This window comes from Manis pentadactyla, chromosome 16 (assembly GCF_030020395.1).
Source record: "Manis pentadactyla isolate mManPen7 chromosome 16, mManPen7.hap1, whole genome shotgun sequence".
NCBI classification, from domain to species: domain Eukaryota; kingdom Metazoa; phylum Chordata; class Mammalia; order Pholidota; family Manidae; genus Manis; species Manis pentadactyla.
The window spans coordinates 17,591,217-17,616,105 of NC_080034.1; the positions used below are offsets into that span (position 1 = coordinate 17,591,217).

Below are 24,889 nucleotides of genomic sequence, written 5' to 3' on the forward strand. Positions count from 1 at the left end.
AGTTTTTCAGACGTACAGTTGATAGTTAGTTTGGAACCCATGGAAGCTAGGAATAGCCTGACTTCCACTATGGTGAGGAGCAGAACGCATGATGGGTCGTAGCCTGCTGTTAACAGAGCTAACAGTCACCTGGGCTGCAGGACACCCAGGGATGGTGCCTTTTTCTTCTATCCACTCCCTCACACATCAGCACCCACAACCATCATTGCTTGAAGATATGTTCAAGCAACTGAATTACAGTGTGTAACACTGAAAATGTCATGAAGACTGAAAGATAATGTGTTCTTATATCTCAAGAAATTACAAGAAGAGTGGAGTTTAAAAACACCAGAGATTCAGAAAGTAAACAACAGTGGGATCTCACTATGTAACCTAATAAGTGCGGTGACTACCCCTTCAAAGGCCATAGCAGCAGTTAAATCAGGTATGTAGTTTATTTACGTTCGTGACAAACACCGTAAGAATTGTTCATGGTATATTTATTTGATAAATATTTATTTAATTTGTGTATCTTTTTAAATTAACACAGACAGTAACCTCAGAAGCACAAAGGGAAAGACCCAAGAAAGATGGTATCTGTAAACATACCTAAAGCTGGCATTGGAAAGTATCTCTTCTAGTCAAATTTCACATCCTTCTTCTGTTTCATTTTATTAAAGACTACAACTAAAATGTAGCCAAATTAATAAGTAAGAATAAGGAGCACTATGTTAGGGAAGAGGCAAGATCAGATTCCAATTTGTTTTTCCCCTTAAATATGTCAAATAGAATATTTGACATAAAAGGAGTAAATAAAAAATGAGTCTGATCTCACAAGAAAAAAGAGGTCAGGGAAGAAAACAGGTTCTTTTCTGTGGAGTGGACCTCTCTTTTTTTTTATTCCTGTCTACTTTATTCTGTATACTATTCCCAAAGAAAACAATTATGTAGTGTGTTAGCATATCTAAATCATAATCATGGCTGAGGCATGCTTCACTACAGAAGGGGAGTCATGTATAAATAGTGATTCTAAAATTAAGTTGTAGATAGAGGCTTAAGTTTAAAACATATTCATGTTGTTGTCAATACCAGAATTTTTAAACTCCAGGAATAGATGAAGGCGATCTCATATCTTCATTTTGAGAGTTTCTGAGTATTCTTGGTGGTTTATCTGTTCTGCCCGGTGCCCAGCTGTCCATATTGTGAGGCCGATGTTCCACCTGGTTCCCCCTCGACCGGCCATTCATTCTGCTCTGCTAATCCCATTTCAGGGAGCACTCGTATATGGTGTGATGATCTGTTTTTTCTCTCCTAATCAGATTTCCTGAAATGTTGTTCCCTTTTTTTTAAGAAAAAGAATTCTATTACGTATTTAGTTCTTCACATCCATTTCTATTTGCAATATGTAAAATATTTTTTTTTTCTGCTCTCTTGATAACTACCAGGACTGGTAGAAATTCATCTTGAGCATATACAGGATATTTTCACTTCCATATGAAATGTCATGTGTGATTTTTTTTAAAGGGACAAAACTTAGATTAAGATTCAAAATGTTATTGTCTTAGACTTATTCTTGTGTGGGTAGTTTGGAGAAATATCTGTGTTTTAGATAGGTAGACAATACTCACTAGCGTGAGAAAATCTAATTGATTTTATTCTGATTATGGAAAAGGTACCAATGCTAGATGTTTATATAATTAAAGAGAAATAATTACTGCTCACTGAATAATTCCTAATTGCTAGGCAATAGGTTAACTGTCTTTAATACCTATGTTGTTCTCAAAGTTAGGTATTATTATCCACATCATTTGGTGGGGTGGTGATTAATTTATCCAGTGATCCAGCTAGTAATTAGTGGGGCTGGGGTTTAAATTCAGGTGAGTCATATACCAAAGCCCAGGCATCCTAACCACTGAGCTCTCCTCTCTCTCTCTGTGGATGTAATGTGGGTTTAGCAATAGGGTTTTGTTTTGTTTTGTTTTCACTTTTAACCTCTTTCATGTTCTTTTACATCATTCTGCTCCCATTAAACCAATCCCATTAAACCAATGTTTCACATGAGCAACATTGTGTTACTATATTCACCCATAATATCAAATCCCCCAACACACCCCATTTCAGTCACTGTCCATCAGCGTAGTAAGATGCTATAGAGTAACTACTTGTCTTCTCTGTGCTGTACTGTCTTCCCCATGCCCCTTCCCCCTCGCTACATTAGGTGTGCTAATCATAACACCCCTTAATTCCCTTCTCCCTCCCTCTACCCACCCTCCCCACTCCCTTCCCTTTGCTAACCGCTAGAGCTTGAGGGACTTTATCATTAAAATAACTTTAGTAATAAAGCAACTTTATCACAGAATTGTTTTATAAATTAATATTAAATGAATTTTAATCAAACTCTGTGATTAATATATGCAATCTAAACTTACTGAAACTCTAGGATTTAAGACAATCGTGTTACCCTAAGAATGAATTTTATGTGGAAGAGAGGTTATAGCTTGATCTCTACATTTGGACCTGTTTGATTTAGAAATTGAATCAGTATATTTTCCAATAGTAATAACATTTAAAAATGATAACAGTTTATGGGGTTTGATTTATTGTCATCTATTATATAGAAATGCTGTGGAAATCAATGACTACTTCACTATTAATATTTTTGCAGGTGGAATAATATTAAATGGTGAAGAAACAGCCACAGACACTCAGGATATTTTGACAAATAAAGGTGAATAGTAACTTTAAGTGCTTATTGATTAAAGTCACTTTGGTTTTTTTTGTTTTCTTTCCTTGAGAGAAAATCTTAGAGGTGGACAGTAACTATATTGAAATTTCAAACTTGAATGAAAATGGTATTATTTAATATCATAGTCATATTCTCCATAAACATCATATTTATGTAACGTACCATGCAATTTCATTCATCTGAAATTAGTGAAATCTGGTATGTTTCCTTCTTTTGGCTAATTTGAGATATTTTGTCACTTGGGATAACATTATTTGAGCTATTGAGTTTCCTGAGAAATTAAAAAGTAATATTTCTTGATTTTGGCTTTTTATTCCTTTTAAGAAGTCTAATTCATTTCACTTGTATTATGCAGTGTTTCTAAATTTTTCATCATTAAGTAACATTATACAATGCTCTCTCTAACCTTTTAGTTTTAAAAATTCTATGCCTTTAATTTATGGAGGAGAACCCACACTGGGCTTAATATTGACAAAATAGGAGGGAGTATCATATAAAACAACTTTTATTTCTGGAACTCTAAACACCATGAAAGTGCATCAGTGTGATTTTTTTTCTTACTCTTAGGATTAACATCCATTAAAAAGGATATGACTGACATAAGCCACGGTTATGAAGATCTTGGCCTCTTACTTAAGGACAAAATAGCTGAATTGAATGCTAAGCTCTCCAAACTGCAGATGGCTCAGGAAGAATCGAGTACAATGATGCAGTGGTTACAGAAGATGAACAAAACTGCAGCACAGCTGGATCAGGCACCTGCACCTACAGACGCTCAAGCCGTGAGGACTCAAGTTGAGCAGAATAAGGTATATTCTGCGGGGACATTTCCTGAAGATCGGGAAGAGAACAGATGAGTCCATAGCTGAGCCCCGGGGGTCAGGACCCCTGCTGTGATTTCTTGCTCTTCTATCCTTTAGCAGATCGTTTGCCAAGTCCATTTATGTGCCTTTCGGTAGGGGGTTGATGATAGTAGTTGGCTGTGTTTACGCACAGACATAAAGATGAGTGAACTGCTGGATGGAAGCAACTTTGCCACCATTAAATCAGTTTAAGTCTGGGATTTTAACCAGTCAGCTATGGGCAAAGATTTATTTAAGGGTGAAGTGTATTAGGGATTTGTTGTGTCCAGTATAAAATAGTGTACTTTATGCTTTTCTTTCTTTAATAAACAGTATTTCTTTCGACACCTGTCAAGACTGGGAACATGGTTTTACATTGTGGCAATGGTGGCAAAAATGTCTACAAATTACTAACTTACACTGATGTCTGTAGTGTGTTATCCAGAAAGCGCTCAGTCACTAGTTGTTGAATCTCAAACGTGGCAGCATTTATCAAGTCTGATTTTTCTTCTTAATTACAGTCGTCTGGATGTCCTCTCCCCTTCTTTTTCAGTGGGGTTTGTTTGAGAATAGTGTGAAACTCTTCCTAGGTAATAGGGATGAGAGTCCTTTTCTCCAGAGCTCTAGTGTTCCTCTTGGATTCCTTCTTCAGGTAGTTGAAAACTAGTTAAGAAGAGGAAAGGAAAATCTTTCTGCTGAATCCAAGTCCTCACCCACTTTTCAGCATTTATGATGGATTTTTTTTCCTCTTATGGTCATGTTAGAGAAGGAAATACTCCATCTGAATTGTGTTTTTGCTTTTTGATGTTGACATACGTCAGTGTAAGTTACTTTATTATTTTTTGCCCTTGTTAGTCATTTGAGGCAGAACTGAAGCAAAATGTAAACAAAGTACAGGAGTTGAAAGACAAGTTGACAGAACTGCTGGAGGAGAACCCACATACTCCTGAAGTCCCCAAGTGGAAACAGATGCTGACAGAAATAGGTATGTTCTTTTCCTTACACCAGAGTCCACGAACAGAAGCTCAGTCACTGTTTTATCATAATCTTTATCAGAAAACATTTATCCAATAGCCTCACTTATTTTTGGATCTGCTTTGATGTTTCAGAATCTGTTTTTGCATCCTTAAAGATGTCATTTCAGATGATACTGTGCTGAGCCCAGCATATCCTGTGGGCTTTCTTGCTAAACATAGTACCTACCTTTATTTTTATGAAGATGGTAGATACTAGTTAGTAAAATGCTGTGTACTGAGTGACCTGTTTTCATTATAATTTTTTTTTTACTAGGTTTTTGGTGCTTCTAGTTTTTTATCCTTATTTTAGTGTAAATATTCTTTTTCATTTATTTGTCGGGAAATGGTATAAGGCTCCCTTCTCTTTCATAGAGTTCCTTCTGGGACTTCTTTAGCCCCTACTTTATACTCTTCTTTTCCCCAACCAGTATGAAAAAGTACTGCCCCACAGAAGTCTGGTATTTTTTATTTTTTATGCAGAGTTACCCTCCCATGTTGGTCCTGCCCCTGTATAAACTGTTCCTCATAAGTACAGAATCTTTTTCAAAAGCCCTATTATCTTATCATGCCTTTTCATTATTACACTGACATGGAAAACAGTGTAGGACAGCAATACTAATTTTTCCCCACTTTATAATGTTGTTTGCAGAATTTAGTGAGTTAATGTGCATAAAGCTCAGACAAATAGCACCTGGCACATAGTAAGTGCTGTGTGTTTATTATGATTATAATAAGAATTACTTTACTTTCGATTGTTCCATGACATTTAAGTGAATATTGGTCTTCCTTTAGAGTCAGATATGTTGTGATAAATTTATAAATCTGTAAGTTGTTTTAGTTTAAAAAAGGTTATCCTATGGGTTCTTAATATTCAAAGGTATATTTAATCCAACTATAGTGACTCTTGTTGCATTGTAATTAATTTATTCCTAAATCAGTGGCTCTCACCTGGGACATCAGAATTATTTGGAAAAGTTATCAAGACATTTTAAAATGCGGGTGGGAGTGAGGAATGTGTATTTCAAAATGCTTCCTGGCAAAATTTTGAAATAACTACCTCTCAGTTTATTGTTTTAATTGCAGGATTTTGTTGTCAGATTGTGTTTGACTAGAACATGCCATATTGAAATGATGTCCTTAGATAATGTTTCAGGGGTTGGGTTCTGTTAAAAGCAGCCCTTTAATGTATTATGCTAGGTGAAAAAAATCTTTCAGATCAACTAATCACACCCATCAGTGACTGTCTGTTGAGTAATTGATGTGTTCAAGGGCTAATCAATGGCTCTTGGGTTCAGGTAGCAAGCAGGCTGTCTTGAGGGTGGGGTGAGCAGGAAGGGCTTCTTAGCAGAGCGTACAATCCAGGGGGATTCTGAAAGAAGGTAGACCTGGAATATGTGCATAAGTAAAGCCTGGCAGGTACAGATGGGGCTTATGTGAGCAATGCCTGTTTGTATGATAAGGCTCATCAGCAGGTCTAGCTTAGCAGGTCTCATCTCAGAGTGCAGGCTCCCTAAGGTCAGTAGACAAGGTCAGTTTGTGGGAGGCCTTTAATGTCAAGCAGAGGTCTTCAGATTTTATCATCTTGGTGTTGAGGAGGTAATTATTGAGTGATTTGGGCATGGAAGTAACATATGTAAGTGATTTTGTTTTTCTTTTAGGGAAATCATTTTAGAACCAATGGATTGCAGCTGAGAACTCTCATTTCAGGGAAGCCAGTTGGAAGACTGGCAGTCGAGGTCTGTAGTTCTCAGAAGTTTGCTCCTGGGAGCAACAGCATGTGCATTTTAGGCCCCACTTCAGACATACTGAGTCATAAACTCGGGGCCTGGGGCCCAGCAACCTGTGTTAACAATTCCTGTGGTGATTCTAATGCAGCTAAAGTTTGAGAACCGCTGGTGTAGGCAAAACATGAGGACCAAAATGGACTTAGGACCTTGAGAATGTGGTTGAATGCGTGCAGTTTTATGTCAAGGACTAAAGAGAGTCAAACAGTCTTAGTTGTTGCATCTCTGTGACATGGGGAGGGAATAACCTTTGAAAGAAATCTAGAAATCAGAAAAATCCACCAGTTTTGATAGGAATATAAAGTGTTTTTTTTTAAATGAGTTTACAGGGTAGGTGAGATATGCTATGCAACTTTTGAGCAGCTGGTTGCTACTGTGAGATTTGAGTGGAAGAGGAGGGCTGGGCATAGACGCGCACATGTGGGAATCATTTTCCTGGAACTGATCACTGAAGATTTCCCAATAAGGGAAAGGATTAATATTCATTATTCTACTTGGTCACTTACAGTTGAATTAACAGACTCTGTAGGACTTCTAGAAGGAATGAGGGACTACAGGATCCTGTTTGCCTTAAGGAATACTACATATTCAACATTGTCTTCTAGAAACAGACTGAAGTTCATTTTTCTTACACTTCAGTTGACCTACAACCAGCAGGACCATAAAACCTGTACCATAAAATGTAATTAACTCTTAGATCTTAATCAACTATAGAAGAAATTATAATGACTATATAACCAAGAAGGGTTATAAAGATGAAATGATAGCCATTGTATATCATTTCAAGTCATATCCTACAGTTTTCATAGATATGGTCACGTTAAATGTATAAGAACCAAACACCAGTTTCATCCTTTATATTTTTCTTTCAGATTCTAAGTGGCAAGAACTCAATCAATTGACAGCTGACAGACAGCAAAAACTGGAAGAATCCTCCAATAATCTAACCCAATTTCAAACTGTAGAAGCTCAGTTAAAACAGTGGCTTGTAGAGAAAGAACTGATGGTCAGTGTTCTTGGGCCCTTGTCAATTGACCCAAATATGCTAAACACACAAAGGCAGCAGGTGCAGGTGAGTATGACTTGACTTAACAAGACATATGTTTTCATTTATAAATACATTAGCTTTGGACAGTATGTGCTTTTACCACCTTGGAGTGTGTGTGTAATGTTTCAGATGCCCGTAAGGTAACTGCCCTGGGGTTAGTGGGTACCAAAGCTGTGAGGTGTCCCAGAGTAGTCTGCTTAGCCTATGAATGGATCAAATGCCTTGATCATTTCAGTCGTATTATAGTTTGTGCAGACCCTGCTAGAAAGGGCCTTCTGTGAAGTATTAATGTGACTGTAGAAGTAATAACATTTTTATGAGAAGCTTGTGTATGCTTTCTTATTGTTTAGAAATTGCTCCTTTGAGGTTTTTATTCATTTTGATTGTGATAGTAGATAATGAAACTTGTAAAACTCATGTAATACAGCTTGAGGTGGGGAGAGACAGAATAAAAAGAGGAAAAAGAAGAAGGGAAGCAGAGAGGGAACCTTGAAACCCAGTGGGTTAGTGAGACTAGTCTAATGGTAAAGTGGATAGATCCACAAGGGGAGGAAAATCCACAAAATGTAAGTGAGAGGTGATAGCAGAAACTCTGTTGTGTGTGTGTGTTCTTTATGTATGAGTAGTGATATTAGTATAGTGAGCCCGGTCCTATACTCTGAAACTACAAATTAGTCTTGGTAGTTGAGAATCACATGTCCTACCTCATGTATGCTCTTAATCTGAAGAGAATGAAAACAAAAGATACAAATAAACATGAAGAGAAATAATTGCCTCTAGTCTTGGTAGTTTCCCAGAGATAGATAAAACATGTTATTAAGTGAAGAAAGTTTTTGTATCATTCATTTTATAATGAGCGCCAATATTGAGCCTGCACATTCTAGGCAACATGATTTATGGGCTAAAATCCTTATAATAAAGATTGAAAATGTTAATAAATCTTATGTTAAAAAACTTTGTAAATCAGTACACGGTAAGGTAATACATTCTAACACTGTTTCTACTGTGCGTTTCCTGTAGTATAAAATGCTATAGAGTATTTTAAAAATCCCACAAAGAGAAAACTACAAAATGGAAAAAACAAATTGTCAGTGTGATGTCATCTTGTCTAATAGTAGTGTTTCCCTTTATATATGAAAATTTGTGCATAAATTTATATTCATTTTGCCTAGACTACCAAAAATATGTATTCCCTTTCCCCTTGGGTGGTTGTTAATTTCAGACAAAATGTTCTCTTTATGAAGCACCATTGCTCCTTGGATTAGTTTAAGATAATTGCACTGCCCTTGAAATAACAACTAGGAAAAGAGTAACTTATAAATAAATAAATAAATAAATAAAAGCTAGACACATAAATGACATTTCTGTTTAGAAACTTCAAGCTATGTTTTCCATAACTAATTATCCTGTAATCGGTGTGTTTATTTATCCTCATTCCCTCTTTACTGTAGATTCTGCTGCAAGAATTTGATACCCGGAAACCTCAATATGAGCAGCTTACAGCAGCTGGTCAGGGCCTTCTGAGCAGACCTGGTGAACACCCTTCTTTCCATGGGATTGTGAAAGAGCAACTGGCAGCTGTGACCCAAAAATGGGATAGCCTAACAGGACAATTGAGTGACAGATGTGCCTGGATTGACAAAGCCATTGTTAAAAGTGCCCAGTATCAGAGTCTGCTGAGAAGCCTTTCTGGTAAACTGAGTGACTTGGATCATGAACTCAGCAGCAGTGTGGCTGTGAGCACACACCCTGATGCTATGAACCAGCAGCTGGAAGCCGCCCAAAGAATGAAGCAGGAAATAGAGCAGGAAATGAAGCAGATAAAAGTGGCCCAGACCCTCTGTGAGGATTTGTCAGCACTGGTTAAAGAAGAGTACTTGAAGGCAGAGCTTAGTAGGCAACTAGAAGGCATCTTAAAATCATTTAAGGATATTGAATGCAAAGCAGGTTTGTCTGTCTTCTTTTAATGCATGTGTTTCCTAGAAATGGAGGTAATGTATTGCCTATTTCTAAGCTGTTGCCAGTAGTCCAAGACCCTAAAGAGAATCTGCCCCCACTGAGAGCACAGTTGAGGGGAAGGTTGCTGTTAGGAGCTCACAGAGAGCAGTTCTCTGTCCCTGTGCATGCACACTGTCAGGGTCGTGCTGCACAGAGAACAGAGACACAGTCTGTTGGCAAAATCCACTTAATGAAGGCACATTAAAATTTCAGGTATTCCAAATTGGTTCTTTAAACACTGTAAGCATTTTTGCTGGGTGGCAGTTTCACTGTACCAGAAAAACAGATGAATACAGTTATTAAGAAGGCTTTTCATCATCTTATCACCTGCAGTTACTTTGTTTCATTCTGTCATAGAAAGCTGTCCTAGAGAAATGTGTGCAAGACAAGCGTTTGGCACTTTTTCCTCTCTTTCCTGCTGTGGCCATAATTCTGTGACAGTGTGCCCGTGTTTGTCCGAGGTAGCCGTAGTGAGCTGTGGGACGCTAGAAGGGCCTGCCAAGGAAGAGCACATGGTCTGCTACATTTGTGCTGTTTGAAAAGTAACACAGGGTGCCCTGCACCTAATAAATACTCTATATCTTTTAATTGATTGGTCTTTTAATTTATTGTTTTTTGATCATAGCAACAGTTTCTTACATCTTTATTTTGACATGATACTGATAATCAATACTATTATTATGATAAGTACTATTCCTGTTATCAATTCTTATTTAATTGCCACAGCAGCTTGTATTAATGTTGACAGTTAACAGTGGGGGAAATGAGGTTTGATCACCATGTGCCCAGGGTCTTCACTCTTGGGAAGTTGAGCCAGGATCCCAGCCCATACAGTTCCTGTGTGCTACATTGTAGCTCCTCTGTGATGTGTGAAAATCATAGAAGTGGGGGATCATATTTGATAAGGGTCGGGTTATTTATCAGAGTGACCCAGACCTTTGAGCAGGCGTTGCCTGCCTGCACTGGAGCCGCGGTGACCCCAGCATCTAGCTCTGCTGGTCTCGTTGCAGCTCCTTCTTGCTGTCTTTTCTCCCCTTGTCGGTAGCTGAAGCTCACTTGTAGTCTTACAGGTGTACTCTGATAGTCACCGCCCTTGCTTTTAAACTGTTCTGTACAGGTATTTGGTGGTTTTTCTCTTAACTTTTTGATATAAAATAAACATGTCTGTGATTTCATTTTTAGAGAGTCATATTCAGCACCTTCAGTCAGCCTGTGCGAGCTCTCATCAGTTTCAGCGAATGTCTCAAGATTTTCAGGCTTGGTTGGATACAAAGAAAGAAGAGCAAAGCAAATCTCACCCAATATCCGCCAGACTTGATGTCTTGGAGTCGTTAATTAAAGATCAGAAAGACTTTAATAAAACTCTGACCGCTCAGTCTATTATTTATGAAAAAACCATCACAGAAGGTGAAAATCTGTTATTAAAAACACAAGGGTCTGAGAAGGCAGCCTTACAGTTACAAATAAACACAATTAAGACCAACTGGGACAGGTTTAATAACCAGGTGAAGGAAAGAGAAGAAAAGGTAAAAGATTCATTGGAAAAAGCTCTCAAGTATAAAGAGCATGTAGAGACTCTCCAGCCATGGATAGACAGGTGTCAGAATGACCTGCAGGAAATACAGTTCTCCTTGGATCCTGCTGAAACAGAGGATTCTGTTGGCAAGTTAAAGTCTCTGCAGAAGGAAATGAACCAACACTTGGGGATGGTAGAAGTGCTAAACAGCGCAGCCAATAGCTTGCTCAGCGTCTGTGAGATCGACAAAGAGGTTATCACGGATGAGAATCAGTCACTGATCCAGAAGGTAGACATGGTCACTGAACAACTTCACAGTAAGAAACTCTCTCTCGAGAACATGGCCCAGAAGTTTAAAGAATTTCAAGAAGTTTCCAGAGAAGCTCAAAGGCAGCTTCAGTGTGCAAAGGAACAGCTGGAGGCCGATAATTCCCTGGGACCCCAGGCTTGCAGTAATAAATACCTGACCACACTGCAGACCCAGCAGAAGTCACTTCAGACCTTGAAGCATCAGGTCGATTTGGCCAAAGGACTTGCCCAGGACCTCGTGGTGGAAGCCTCAGACTCAAAGGGAACCTCTGATGTTCTGTTACAAGCTGAAACCTTAGCTCAAGAGCATAGTGCCCTAAGCCAGCAGGTTGCTGACAAGTGTTCCTTTTTAGAAACCAAGCTACAGGGCATCGGGCATTTCCAGAATACCATACGAGAAATGTTTTCTCAGTTTGCAGAGTTTGATGATGAACTGGATGGCATGGCCCCAGTGGGGAGAGATGTAGAAACTCTGCAGAAGCAAAGGGAGGCTATTAAAGCCTTTCTGAAGAAACTGGAAGCCCTCATAGCGAACAACGGCAATGCCAATAAAACCTGCAAGATGATGCTGGCCATGGAAGAAGCCTTGCCTGACTTTGTTGGAATCAAAAGGGACCTGGAGGCTTTAAGCAAACAATGCAACAAGTTGCTGGACCGAGCCCAAGCCCGAGAAGAGCAGGTTGAAGGGACAATTGAGCGTCTGGAAGAATTCTACAGCAAATTGAAGGAATTTTCTGCTCTGCTTCAGAAGGCTGAAGAACATGAAGAGTCTCAAGGCCCTGTTAGTATGGAAACAGAGACAATTAACCAGCAGCTTAATGTGTTCAAGGTAGGGAATTCTTCATTTTTACTAAACTTTTTTTTACTATTAAAGGAAATTTCCAATAGGTATAGAAAGGAGATTGCCTATTTTGCAGAATCTTCTAGTATGACTGCCCCAAGGGTTTGAGCCTGAATTAGAGTGTATCGGGGGAATATCCAGGCACATGGGGGCAGTTCCTAACTTGCTGTGGAATTGGGCCCTCCTGGGGAAAAGCCTGAGATGATATCAAGAGACCAGATGGGTGCTTGGAAATGTCCAGGCAAGCCCGAAGTGACATCGCGGAGTCTGTTTCCGAGGTCATTCACAGCTGACCAGTCAGAGTGGCAGGGCCATGTTTTGAGCTCTGCTGCAAAGGCCTGTCCCTAACATAAAATGCTTGTTTTCCTGTTTGGCTCCCAGCATTTTCTTTAATGGTGAATTAGAGCCTTTTCCTGCTCTTTCCCTTTTTTATAGTCTTCTTAACCTTCTTAATTTAATTTCTTTTATAAACATTTTTCTTCCAAAATTTCTTATTTTTAAAGTCAGAATGGATTTCTGCGTTGTAATCCTGGTTTTACAAAACAGAGATCTTGGGCTCCTGCCCAAGATTAGGAGTAACTTATTTTTGATGGGACTACAAGTTCCTTTGTGCCAAGAAATGTCTGCCACTTGATAGCACCCATCGATGCTTAAGGAGAGGAACGTTAGATAAAGATGGTGGGCTTGGTTCAGTGTCACTGGCTCTGGCTTCTTTAGGATATGAGCAAAAGTTGTCTGTTGACCAGGGAAAAGGACAGGTTCATCTGTGCACAGAGAGGGTCCTAAACATCAAGTATTTGCCCTTTGGGGTTTGCACGGGTCCTCATGAGCTGTGTTTTACTTTCTGGTAATGATTAGTGTGACAATAAGTCCCACCATTAGCACATAAAGGTTAAGGTAAGACCAAATAAAAACAGAGTTTGTGAGACTACAAATCGTTTCCTATGAAAAATGTATATAAATCAAAGGGACTCCCAAATTCTCTACTGTTATATTAGATGGAGTGTTTCCTTTGCTCATCCTTCTTAACATTGTTTAGGTGACTCAATTTTGGAAAATATGTTGTTTTTCTTCTTATTACTATTATAAAGGTTATCTGTTGTTTATAAAATGCCTCTGAAGCCCAGTTCCTTCATGGCTTAAAAATCTGAGATTCTGTATTTAGGTCTTGATTCTTGAAGGTAGAGGAAACAGTTTTGCTGTTGACATTATTTCCTTCACTGTGTCAAACTTCCGTATTTCTGGTGTTCAGACTAAAAGGTTTCATGTGAGGGAATTCAATTCGCTGGTGAAAAACCAAAGTTCTGTGGCAATTGCTGTTCACAGACTCATGGAGAGCTCGAGGCTGGCATTTTCTGAAGAACCTTGGCAAAACTTGAATGCTTCAATGACAGTAATCAAGTAGTCTCTCTACTAATGAAATTGGAGCATGTTCAGTGCCTTTGTGAAACATTATCATTTCTCTGGGTTTTCTGTGACTGTGTGGAAAGGAAGGAGTTAGGCCTTCATTTCTCTTCACACGTTCAACTGCTGGTAAGAAAATGGGCAGAAGTAATAGTATCGGTGGTGGCTGCCTGTAGGTGCCCCCCCCCACCCCCTTCGTGTTCCCAGGCAGGAGTACAGGGAAGCAGATGGCTCTCCCTGTGGAAAAGAAAGAGAAAAGAAAGAGATAAAAGCTGCACCCTCACCATTGCATGGAAAGCGTTTTGCACACTGAAAGCACTAATAAGTAAGCATCATTACCATTAATGGCCACAGAGGTTGCTTTGTTTAACAGTGAAGAAGAATAAAGTGACTATTTCTAAAATAAACCACTTTGCATGCTATGTTAGTCTGTTTTCTGATTACCTTGGAAGGAATTAACTGATTTTAGTGAAATTCAGTAATAAAGACTATCATGACATACCTTCAATGTTTAGAGACTCAGTGACTATAAAATAAAAGTTTCTAAGTGGACAAATCAACTGCATTTAATATACTCCAGTACCACAGGTTAAAAAAAAAAAGAATATTATTGTTGTAAATAGAGATGGCAGCTTACACAGTCACTAATTCCATTTATTTGTGTGTGTGTGTGTGTGTGTGTGTGTGTGTGTGTGTGTGTGTGTGTGTATGTTCTAAAAAAAGAGCAATTACAAAAGTTAACATGTACTGTGGGCTCACTGTGGTCAGGCACTTTTCTGAACTCTGTGTTTAATCCTGTCAATGGTCAGGAGAGGTGGATGCTATTATTATGGCCATCTTCACTGTCAGGAAGCTGAGACTGGAGGTCACGTGACTTGCCCAAGGTCACATAGGGGGGTACATGTCAGAGCCTGGATGTTTTGGTGGAAATAATCCAATGTTCTGTGTCAACTTTATTCCTCATGTTGTACATCTGATGTTTTTTCTGGGAAATTTTCACATCATCTTCGCCATAGTCTAATTTGGGTGGCCTGGGTAGCCAGCCATTGTTCCTTTTAACCCAAAACACTAGGAGCACCCACATAAGGAAAGCTTCTATAAAACTGGCTACTATGAAAAACATGAGATAAATGTGTGTGAAATTGTCTGAGAAACGGACACATAGATGGTGTGATGAAGACGGTGGTGGTGGTGGTGGTGCCCACGACCATTCCTCTGCTGTGGAGCCGGACATTGCACTGTCCTGGTGATCACAGCTTTCTTGATCCAAGTGGTGAGTTCACTTGTTTGCAATTCAGATCTCGATTTAGTTTTTGTTGGGCAGTTAGACTTCTGCTGAACGTTAGTTCAGCAATATTTTAGGGAGATTAAAAGAAAATGTTGAAGTAGATTTATTTGTGTTGTGTGAAAACTCATTTGTGTTGAGTGAAAATGAAAAATAGCAAACTCCTACTTACTGTGATTTGTAAAAATGAAATAGGGCACTGAAGTACTGGTCTGTTTTCATCATAGACTTTGAAAGAGTCTTGACATTACTCTTATCAGTAGCTTTAGTTGAACCTAAATTCATGGATAAAATCATACAAAAATTTTTTCATAATATGAAATAAACTTCCATCAGAGTAGGACTGAAATTTAATAGCCATTCCCCGGTCACTCAGTTGGGGAGGCCTTAGATTCACTTGGAAGGCAATGGATTATTTAAACTAGGTAAGACAGACTTCTCTGCTTCCATTTTTTCCCCCCTAAAACTTAACATAGAAAATAGCAGTCACTGTCCTTGAAAGGACAAAACTAATTCATGTTTGAAATCCTAACCCAAACATAATGATTAAAAACGAATGCTATTTATTCTGAACCAAATGTGCTAATTCACTGTTAGTGAAAGCTATTCTGGATTTTTGAAACTAGACTGGCATTACCTTTTGTATTAGTTTAAAGTTTTTAAACTATCTTGATTGTATGAGTTCTGCTTACCATACAGTTTCCAACTTCAGAATATTAGTCATTGGATTAAAATTTCTGGAGAGTGAAGTGTTTTCTATGACTGTTGATAAGTCAGAGTATCATTTTTCTACTTACACTTCTCTATTATTACATTAAATTCTGTGCACCCTGTCCTAACTTCCTAGGCAAGAAAGAAAAATCCCCTTCGGTGTTGCCTTTATCCGTATCCTTGAAGATTCCTAACTCAAGATCATCTTCAAATTCTAAACTATGTTATTAAGTAATGTTAATATTTCCGCAACTTTACTTATCAAAGACATATGTAACCAACTCTCTGCAAGGAACAGGTCCCTGCCGTTCCCATGATATCATCAACAGCTAGTCAGATCTTCTGATCGTTGTGAAGTAATCCTCATCACCATATGGAACTGATTCAATTTCATTGAAGATCAAAGGAACTTGATGTTTTAATGAACATATCCAGTCACTTTCTAGCAAAATATATACCCCCCACACCCCCCATCTCTCTCTAGGCCATGGTAAGAAGTCTTCTCTCAGAACCTGCTTCCTGTTTGTTTTTGGCCATTCTGTTGCCACCCCAACTGTAATTCAGTTTGTCCCCACAAATGAACATATCACTGATACAAGTCACTCCTGAACCAAAGATTTCTTTCTGTTTTCAAAATTGAAATAGCGTAACATAGAGCACAGAATTTTTTATTTTTAGTATCACTGCTATCCAGTCTTCTGAAGGCTTCACATGAACAGCACTGTGGTTTCAGCATTTACCCATTTCATCAAGTCCTCAGCCCCCCTCTTGCCGTCACTGCCCATCAGTGTAGGAAGATGCTACAGAGTCATTACTTGTCTTCTCTGGAGCACAGAATTTTTAAGACAAGTTGAAATTGGGGACGAAGACCTGAACCCAGGCCCGATATACTGTGATAAGCTTTTCTCTGGTCTAGGTGAAGGCATCATTTAACCCAGGCATCATGAGTTGAGTATGGGGTGAGCTACCCAGGGCCAGTGTCATGAGGCTGAAGAAGCCAGGCAGTTTGAGCACAATTTGTATACAGTATTGTTGATATTATTAATACATCACTTTCCAAACATCTTCTTGTTTGTATACCCATATCATTACATAAAGGACAACGACGAATTGTTCTCCATTTTGGTTGAGAATGGGAAAATTAAATAAAGCTATTGCAAGAAGAGGTTTCCTTAGGGGAAAGTTCTTGATGTTTGTTAATGAGACTATGCTAGCAAGGAGGTTACATACCTCCCGCTGATATTTTTAAAGGTGAAAATATTTTCGCTCTAGAAACTGTAACTTGATGCACGGACTTTAGAGGAAGGTCACATTATTTAATCAGCTACAGTGGCATTGAAGATTTTAGGGAAAGAGAATCATATACGCGGGGCAGAAGAGAAGCCCCACTAAAGGGGAGACCACACCGCGCTGGGAATTGGAACTGGCCTGCTGTGAATCAGTCATACTTCATATTCTCACGCCCACAAACCAGCGGAGGGATGGGCGCCCTCCTTCCTGTGTCAGCAAGGATACACGGCTCTGAAAGGGTACCCTGTATGAGCGGAAGTGGCCAGTGTGGATTGTCTTCCCATTTTGCTGCTAGCTGGTGATGTCGCCCTTCATGCTGCCTGCCCTCTTTTTTCTATTGCTTCATATAAGATGGAGGAATTAAGGGAGGTTCTGGGGGCAGTCCCAGCCAGAGATTTTTTTTTTTTTACTGCTGCAGTCAACGAAGAGAAACTTTATTGAGCCCCCAAGGCCATGATGCAAGGGCAGGAGGCCACCCTAAGGGCAAAGGAAGAGCCAGTGGAGAGGCTTATTTGACCTTCTTCTTGGGGCGCAGGTTGTTGGCATGGCTACACTTCTTGCTGCAGTTGACAGCACAGAGGTGCAGGCGAGCATAGCACTTGCGGCAGATCATCTTGTCGCAGTTGTATTTCTGGGTTAGCTGGCGGAGGGAAGGCTCGATGATGCCCCCCGCGAGCGAAGCACCAAGTGCAGGGTGGACTTTTCCTGAATCCTGTAGTCTGAGAGAGTGCGGCCATCCTCTATCCGTTTGCCTGCAAAAATCAGACACTGCTAGTCAGGTGGGATGCCTTCCTTGTCTTGGATTTTAGATTTGACATTCTCAGTGGTGTCACTGAGCTTAACCTCAAGGGTTATGGTCTTGCCTGTCAGGGTCTTCACAGAGATCTGCATCTCTGCGTCTGCATCTCGGCGGCCTCGTTGATGAAAGAGACAGAGATTTTATATCAGGGGATTTTCTTTTTTTTTGGTGGGGGGAATGTTTTTGGCATTAACAAGAATAAACCTGTGTCATTATTTTAAATTACTCCCTCCCCGCACCCCCTCACCCCACCGAAAGCGCCAAACGGCAGCCTCTGCTGTCACATAGGCCTCCTTGGATGAGAGGAGCCCTACACTGTGCAGTGTGCTGATGTGGGGAGCTGCTTGAAGGTGTGTCTGTGCGTGTAGAAACAGGGACAGAGAGGAATTTGCTTTGTTGTTATAAATTATACACTGGCTCCGTGATAAGAAAACTTGACCAGTAAATGTTTTTAGAATGTTTATTCAGATCTCCATTTGTCCACTATCTGATAGCCTTGGGTAGGTGAATGCTGTGACAGTAAATTAGGGGAAAAGCTTTTGGAGCTGCTCAGGAACCAGGATACCCCAAGAAAATGGCTTTGCTCACATACCTTGTTTCTCACATATTCTTGATTGTCTTAATTTCAAGAATATTTCTCTTGTCAGTGTTTTCATATGAATAGTATTTTCAGGTTTTGTTTGGTTTTTGTTCCTCTGAAGGAAATTAAGTGGAATCATTAATAGGTATATTGATTTTTACTTTTTTTTAAATTGACGTGTAGTTGGTATACAATATGTTGGTTTCAAGTGTACAACATAGTGAGTAGGTGCACTGGTTTTGCTTGCTGAATGGAATGAAAAAAACCCCTGAACTTTTGGTAGCTATATGTGAATGTATTTCAATCAATGATGATTATATATAGAATTATTTTCTGTTCATGTGGAAATTTTTTTATCCCACTGTCATCTGAAAACTATGAAAATAGGGGAAAAACAGTATTACAATAACTTACAGAAAGAATAGCAAGTGAGTGCTTAATTAAGGATATTACCTAACATTCACATCAAGGTAAATTCCCATCAAGATCAGACAACCTGTCAAGTGCTTCTTAGTTTGCTTTTGTGATGGGGTCTGAATATCCTACTTTCTTTTAAATTTAAACTATTTCCAAATGAAATAAATAGCTATGGCATATTCTTTTGATGAATATCCTCAGAAACTTTTTAGTCGTTTATGTGAAGAAGTTTTTTAGTTTGAAAGCTAAAAAATATAGGATACTTTCAGTTTTCATTAACTAATGGCACATTTATTTTAGAAAGAATAGAAATTGTTACTCCTAAGGTCTATTTTTGAACTCCCAGCAAAAAAACACCTTGCTCTCGTTTGGCTTCTAATCCAGATTTCAGGATCTATTAGGCCAGGAGGATACTTTGTCAGTTTTCATGGGCGTTATTGCATTTATTCACGTAGACATTTTCCACTTATTGCATATCGATATCTTAATATCTTCCATCTTTCAGTTTTAAAAACTCTATGTTTCAATTGATAAAATGAGGTAGATTCTCGCACTTGTGGTAAGATTGTTCAGGAACTTGCCTTTTTAAAGATTTAACTTTGAAAATACAAATTTAAAAAATGAGTACTATTCTGCTTATTACACAGCCAATATGTGTACTTTTCCAAAATCATCTGCCTTTAGAAGATACTTTATCTAGATCATGTTTTTTAGTAGGCAGTGTCAAATAAGTCAAGTCACATTTTGAGAACATTTAACTTTATGATTTCTGTATGAAGTAATAGTGTTGGCTGTTTTTTAGAAAAGTTTTGCTCATTTTATTCATTGTGTATTTTTCTCCTGAGTGTGAGTTCTAGATATCATGATTAATATTTGTTTACTGTATCACAATTTGATTAAGGTTAGACGTGATAACATTTAAAGTAACTGTGTAAACCATATCTGAGAGGAAAAGATAAACCAGCCCAGTTCTGCTTATTTCAGACTTTTTTTAATGCTATCCAGATACATCTTTGGAATGTAAGTTATTGTCATAAGGACCAATATAATATTAATACTACAGATTTTAATTTGAATCACAATGTATTAGAATCATCATTTATAGAATTAGTTGAAGTCAGCTTAACAAAATAGGAATTCAGTTATTTAAAAAATGGCATATACTTAAACATGATCAATTAAAGGACATTTTCCCATTGCACTCCCTACTTCAAAACTGTATTTTCTCATCCCTGTTCTCCACTCTGCTGTAGGTTTGTAAGGCCAATAGCAGTTCATCTCTGCACCAGTGTTTTGCAAGTGCTCATCATGATGTTTGGCAGGTAGTGAGCCCTCTTTGACGAATGCTTCAATTTATGGATTATTTAGTTATTTTTAAAGATATATGACCCACCTCAAATGTGAGGTTACCTGTTACTCTTCTTAGCCTTACAAAAAGCTAGAATAATACTGTGCTGATGATTCAAGTTAGAGTCTAAGGTGGACTGAGTTGGTGCCATTCTTATGAAAAGGTCTGTGACGATCCTAGAATGTTTAGAGAAAGGCCCTTACCCACATTTCACGGAAACTTTATTATCAATATTGCCATCAATAGGCAGCTCTCCAGTCTTACCTATCAAGATAGTGGCATTGGGGGCCAAACTCATGGTCTAATTGCTGGCCTAGTGCCCAGTCCACTGTTCAAACATGGTAACTGCACATTTTTCTTTGATCATCAGCACCTCAGAACAGCCTGTGTGCTTGAGCTTGTTGAAATATTTCACTTTATGACTCTGAAAAACCAGCACTGATATTGCAATGTTGATGGATATTTTACTATATTTTTCTTTATAAATGGCTATATATATATATATTTTCCTATTTCCCTTCCCAACTTAACAATGGCCACATACTGAGTTGCAATCTAATAATTACCAAGTGGGCGTGTGATGTATTGAGTTCTGGTTATGGATTTTTTTTTTAAGATTCAGTTCTTAGGTTTATTAAAATAATTTTTGGAACAAAAGTTCTGTGCCACATCTTTTCTGTAAAAAATTATCAGAGAAAGTATAAAGTTGTTTTTACTAGAACTGCCTTCTTCCCTTTGGGTCATTGCAGTTTTATTTATGCTCAGAAATGATTATTTTGTGAGATGGAGAAAAGACAATCTGCCTTCATGTGTCATTCTATCTGCTGCTCTGTTAATGTTTATTTTGTAAAATAAAGAATGGAAAGATTTTATTTAAAAACTATTAATTTTCCCTACAATGGCTAAGGTTTGACTTGCTGAATTTGTTTGCAAAATAGTATTTTTAAAGAGCTTTTGTTCAATAGATGAAAATCTGTGGATGCGATTTTGTTTATTAAATATCCAAAGTCATCTACTGCCTGGGATCTTTGCCTGGGCTTTGCATTAAGCTCAGGGAGGCTGCATGGTTATTGGTAACTAACTAGTACTAACATTCCTGGCACTGGGGCTCAGGGATCCCTGCCCATAGGGACAATTACTTTGGAGAACAGTTAAACTTGGGCCTTAAAAAGGCATGACACAACACTCGGTTTCAAAGTGATCTGCACCTCGCATGGCGATTACTGGAGTCTGCAACTGCAGTGTCTGAGAGGGTGGCTGCACCTGAAGGATAGGGACCTGAATAGAGTTTCCTCCCATTTGATATTCAAATGAACGTAGGCCCCTGGCGTACACGAAATTATTTCTTCCGGGGAGCTCCTGGTGTCAGGTTCTGCCTCCGCAAGCCCTTCAGATCCCTTCCCATTTAGGGACCTCTGCACCGGAGCTGCCCCTCTCCCCAGATCCAGAACGGGGGCTGACTTGCGCTGATGTCACCACCAAGCTGTTGCACCGCAGCCTCTCGGCGTCTAGGTACCTCCCCCTGAACAGTCCGCTGACTCTGAGAAGAGGCCAGGAGTCAAAGGGGCGATGCCTGCGAACTTGAGTCGCGGGAGGGCGTAGCAGCGAAGCGATCGGGAGAGCGGCGGTCCGGAGCGCCGGGAGCCGGCGGGTGGAGGGACGGAGCGCACGCTGCCCGGGGAGCGAGGGCGTCGCTGCCGGCGCCCTGGCTCCGGAGGATGCTTGCGGGGACCTCACTGTCCTGAGGAGCTGGGCACAGCGCAGGGGGCCCCTGCCGGAGTTCCTCTCCGCCTGCTCCACCGGCCCCCTCTGCGTCTCTCCAGCTGTAGCTAAAATGAAAGCCGCTGCGGCCACAGTTGGGCAGTTTCAAAGGATAGAGTCGTCTCGGTTTTCAGCTGCATGTGAATGAGCTGTCTGTGCCTTGGAGGAAACCGGGAGCTCTTCTTCGCTGAGGTTACCTCAGGTGGAATAAGCCTTCTTAAGGAGGATCAGATAAGACCCTTTGGAAATGGCCTTTTCTCTTTTTAAAGGGGAGCTTATAGTACACCATGCTTTCTAACTGTTTAAAGGGTTGCTGGATTATACTGGCCTGGGTGTCCAAAAGTCTTTTTTGTTTGTTTTTTTCTTCTTTGGGCACTTGTGAAAAGCCTGGAAGAAGCTTAATATGGGAAGAAAAACTGCCTTTTGGATCAAGATTATTTATAGCTACTCCCAAAAAAAGTAAAAGAAAATTTTAACTTTCTTACAGCCTTAGACTTAACTTATTTTTCTCTGAAGATTGTTCCGTGCCTTGATCTGAACAATAATACATGGTCCCTGTGTTTGTCTAAGTTTCTGAAGCATGATTTATTTATAAAGGAGATGGGGTTTTGCAAGCCACCTTTAAGTGGATTACAGTTAACCCACGCCCTGCCAAAACTGACATGCAGCTTATTAAAAACGCTTGCTCATTTGAAAATTTTAATCTGGAAATCTCAGATGCAAAAGTAGACTAAAAAGGGAAATAGACTGACAATGGAATGTTTTGAGTGTTTGAGACACTGTTAAGTGTGTATGTGTTTTCTTTCTGTGTTTTGGAGTATGTGAAAGGAAACTTTGAGGCCTAGGGAAGTGGGAGAAAGGAGATTTCTGTACTGTATCCTTACTGCACTTTATTTTTTAGAATCATTCTAAAAACAGCCAGGTAAGAGGATAGTTGATTTAGACAGACGCACTGATGATGACCTTATGCACCTCATATATTACAGTGTATGTTATTTGAGCATGTGTCTTTATGCTGAAGACACTTCATAGTTCTGTTCAGAAGTACACTTTTGTGAAAGATGCTTTATCTTATTTCTTATTTTCTGTATTATCAAGAACTGCGATAGTTGTTTTAACTGTCTATAAAATGGGGAAGCCACTCAGCAGACCAGACTGTTTACGTCAGAATCCCCCATGTGTAGGGAAAGGTGAAGAAGAGGAGGACCTAAACATCGAAGACTGCTATGTCCCGCAGCGGTCCATCTATGATACCGTTAGGCTAAACGAACAGATAGACTCTGGTTCCAAAGGTAGCCTGTCTTCCAGGCATTTTACAGACCGGACTTTACCCTACAGTCACAGAACACTGGATGTTAGCTCTTTATGGTCCAATGGTGCCCTTGCTTCTTCCGGTGCATTTGAGCTGAGAGGTCGTGAAGTTAACAAACTAGATGAAAAGATGATCTTTGATGCGCTCAAACTAAACAGTGATGTCATTCGAAGCACAGGATTACCCAAAGCCAAATCGCATGCAGAAAAGAAGGAGCATAGACGGTCATGGCGAATGTTTGTCCCAGCCAATTTTATGGATTATGCAAACAAAAGTGAAAGCTCTTTTGTTGAACCTATTGATACGTCAGATGCTGTTACCAAGGCCGGCAAGTGCAGATGGGGTACTAATTCTCTCACATCAGAGGAGGACGACTCTGGTTTATGTAGCCCTCCAGCAGAGAGGGAAGAAAAACAGGGCATTTTAACTGGAGACCAGTCACGAATTAGAAGCTTGTCTTCTGCTGAAGATATTCACATAGCAGAGCAGTATAGACCATTTTTTTCTGTTTATTCCATTAGTGAACAGAAAATCCCCCTGCTTTCATGTGGAAGCACCCACCCGGATGAGAATTTAGAAACGATTTTGCATGATGCTTCTCCACTGGAGGAAACAAAACATGTCAGTGGCCAAAGGGAAATCCATGGTGAAAATTGTTACCTGCAGAATAATTTGAAAGAGAGCCCTGTTAAATTTGAGCCATTAATTATGTCAAGAGATGGAGCACACGAGTGTATTTCTCCCACTGCAGATGAAAGGAAAACATATGGACCCGGAAAATCTCAAGTCACAGCACGAAGTAGGGAATGTATGGAAGATTCTCCTGAGGATTTAGATCTCTCTGTCACAGATCTGGGGGGAAATTACGTAGATTGTGGTAGCACAAGTCTAGTGGAAAGTGTGACCCTATTGATACCACATGATTCAGAAGAATCCAACATAGCATTTAAAGAGGAAGTGGAGGCTCCCCTTTCTGCCCAGGAGATGGAGGTGATCCATTTGAAGTGTTCCCCAAAATTCACACCACTAAGAAAGAAAGCAGCTCCTAGGAAAACAAGGGCCCAGGCAGGAACATTGGACACAGTCTGTAATGGCTTTCAGGCAGCTCAGGTAATTGACAGGAATGCGAAACTATGGAATGCCTTAAGTTTGTGGTTCTGTTTTAAAATGGTCCCTAGTATTTCTAATAATGATCATATTCAGTCTTTTATTTGGGGGCTTGATTAGTACTCTGCAAGATGACAGATAAACGGGTAAGTGGATCATTTTGACAGATGAGGGACCATATTTGAGGAGAATGATTATTCCCGGCTGTTGTCCCGCTGTTGGCTGGGCCAACGGTTGTTAGCTGCCCTTCATTCAGAATGCCTCCACTGTGAGTTTATGTTAATGTTAGGCTCTTAACACAAATTGTGGTTTAAGACACTGCCCTTTAAAGGCAGTTACATTGGGTTTATTAAGCCTGAGCACTTAGTTATAAAGGCACAAACCCAGTGTTACATTGTTGCGGTCTGCAGAGTACTCTGTGCAAGTTAAGGACTTTTAAAGTGTGCTGAAAATTTTCTCTCAGTAGCTCTGCATGTGGAAGTACAGAAGTGGTGGTGGTGTGTTGTGCAGTCATTACAGCCCCTAACTTTCTGTGAGTGGTGACTGAAGTAAGAAAGTAAAGGGTGCAGCCTTGTAGTAAGTAGAGTTTGTTCCTCAAGCCTGTAATTTTTTTCTTCCCACTCGGATTGAAGTTCAGCTATTTTGGTACTTTTCCTAAGCTCTTCTGGTAAACTGCCTCAGAGGTAATTTTATTTTATTTTAAGCTTCTCTGTGTTTGTGTGCTTATGGATTGAGTTGGGGGAAAGTGTCTCTTCATAGGTATTTTGTTATCACTGAGAGATAAGGAATTTGGACA

General features: G+C 39.6%; 1 protein-coding gene and 1 pseudogene across 1 annotated transcript in view; one reads left to right on the forward strand and one right to left on the reverse strand.

Moving 5' to 3' along the window:
- The window catches only part of LOC118927736 (dystonin), a 415,594-nt gene that overhangs the window by 315,546 nt on the left and 75,159 nt on the right, over nucleotides 1-24,889 (forward strand). Inside the window, 7 exon segments of the mRNA XM_057493688.1 lie at nucleotides 298-424; nucleotides 2,645-2,707; nucleotides 3,293-3,534; nucleotides 4,423-4,552; nucleotides 7,240-7,439; nucleotides 8,867-9,362; nucleotides 10,596-12,067. Of these exon segments, the coding sequence (XP_057349671.1) occupies nucleotides 298-424; nucleotides 2,645-2,707; nucleotides 3,293-3,534; nucleotides 4,423-4,552; nucleotides 7,240-7,439; nucleotides 8,867-9,362; nucleotides 10,596-12,067 (2,730 nt within the window).
- Nucleotides 17,142-17,721, reverse strand: LOC118927742 (ubiquitin-60S ribosomal protein L40-like; annotated as a pseudogene).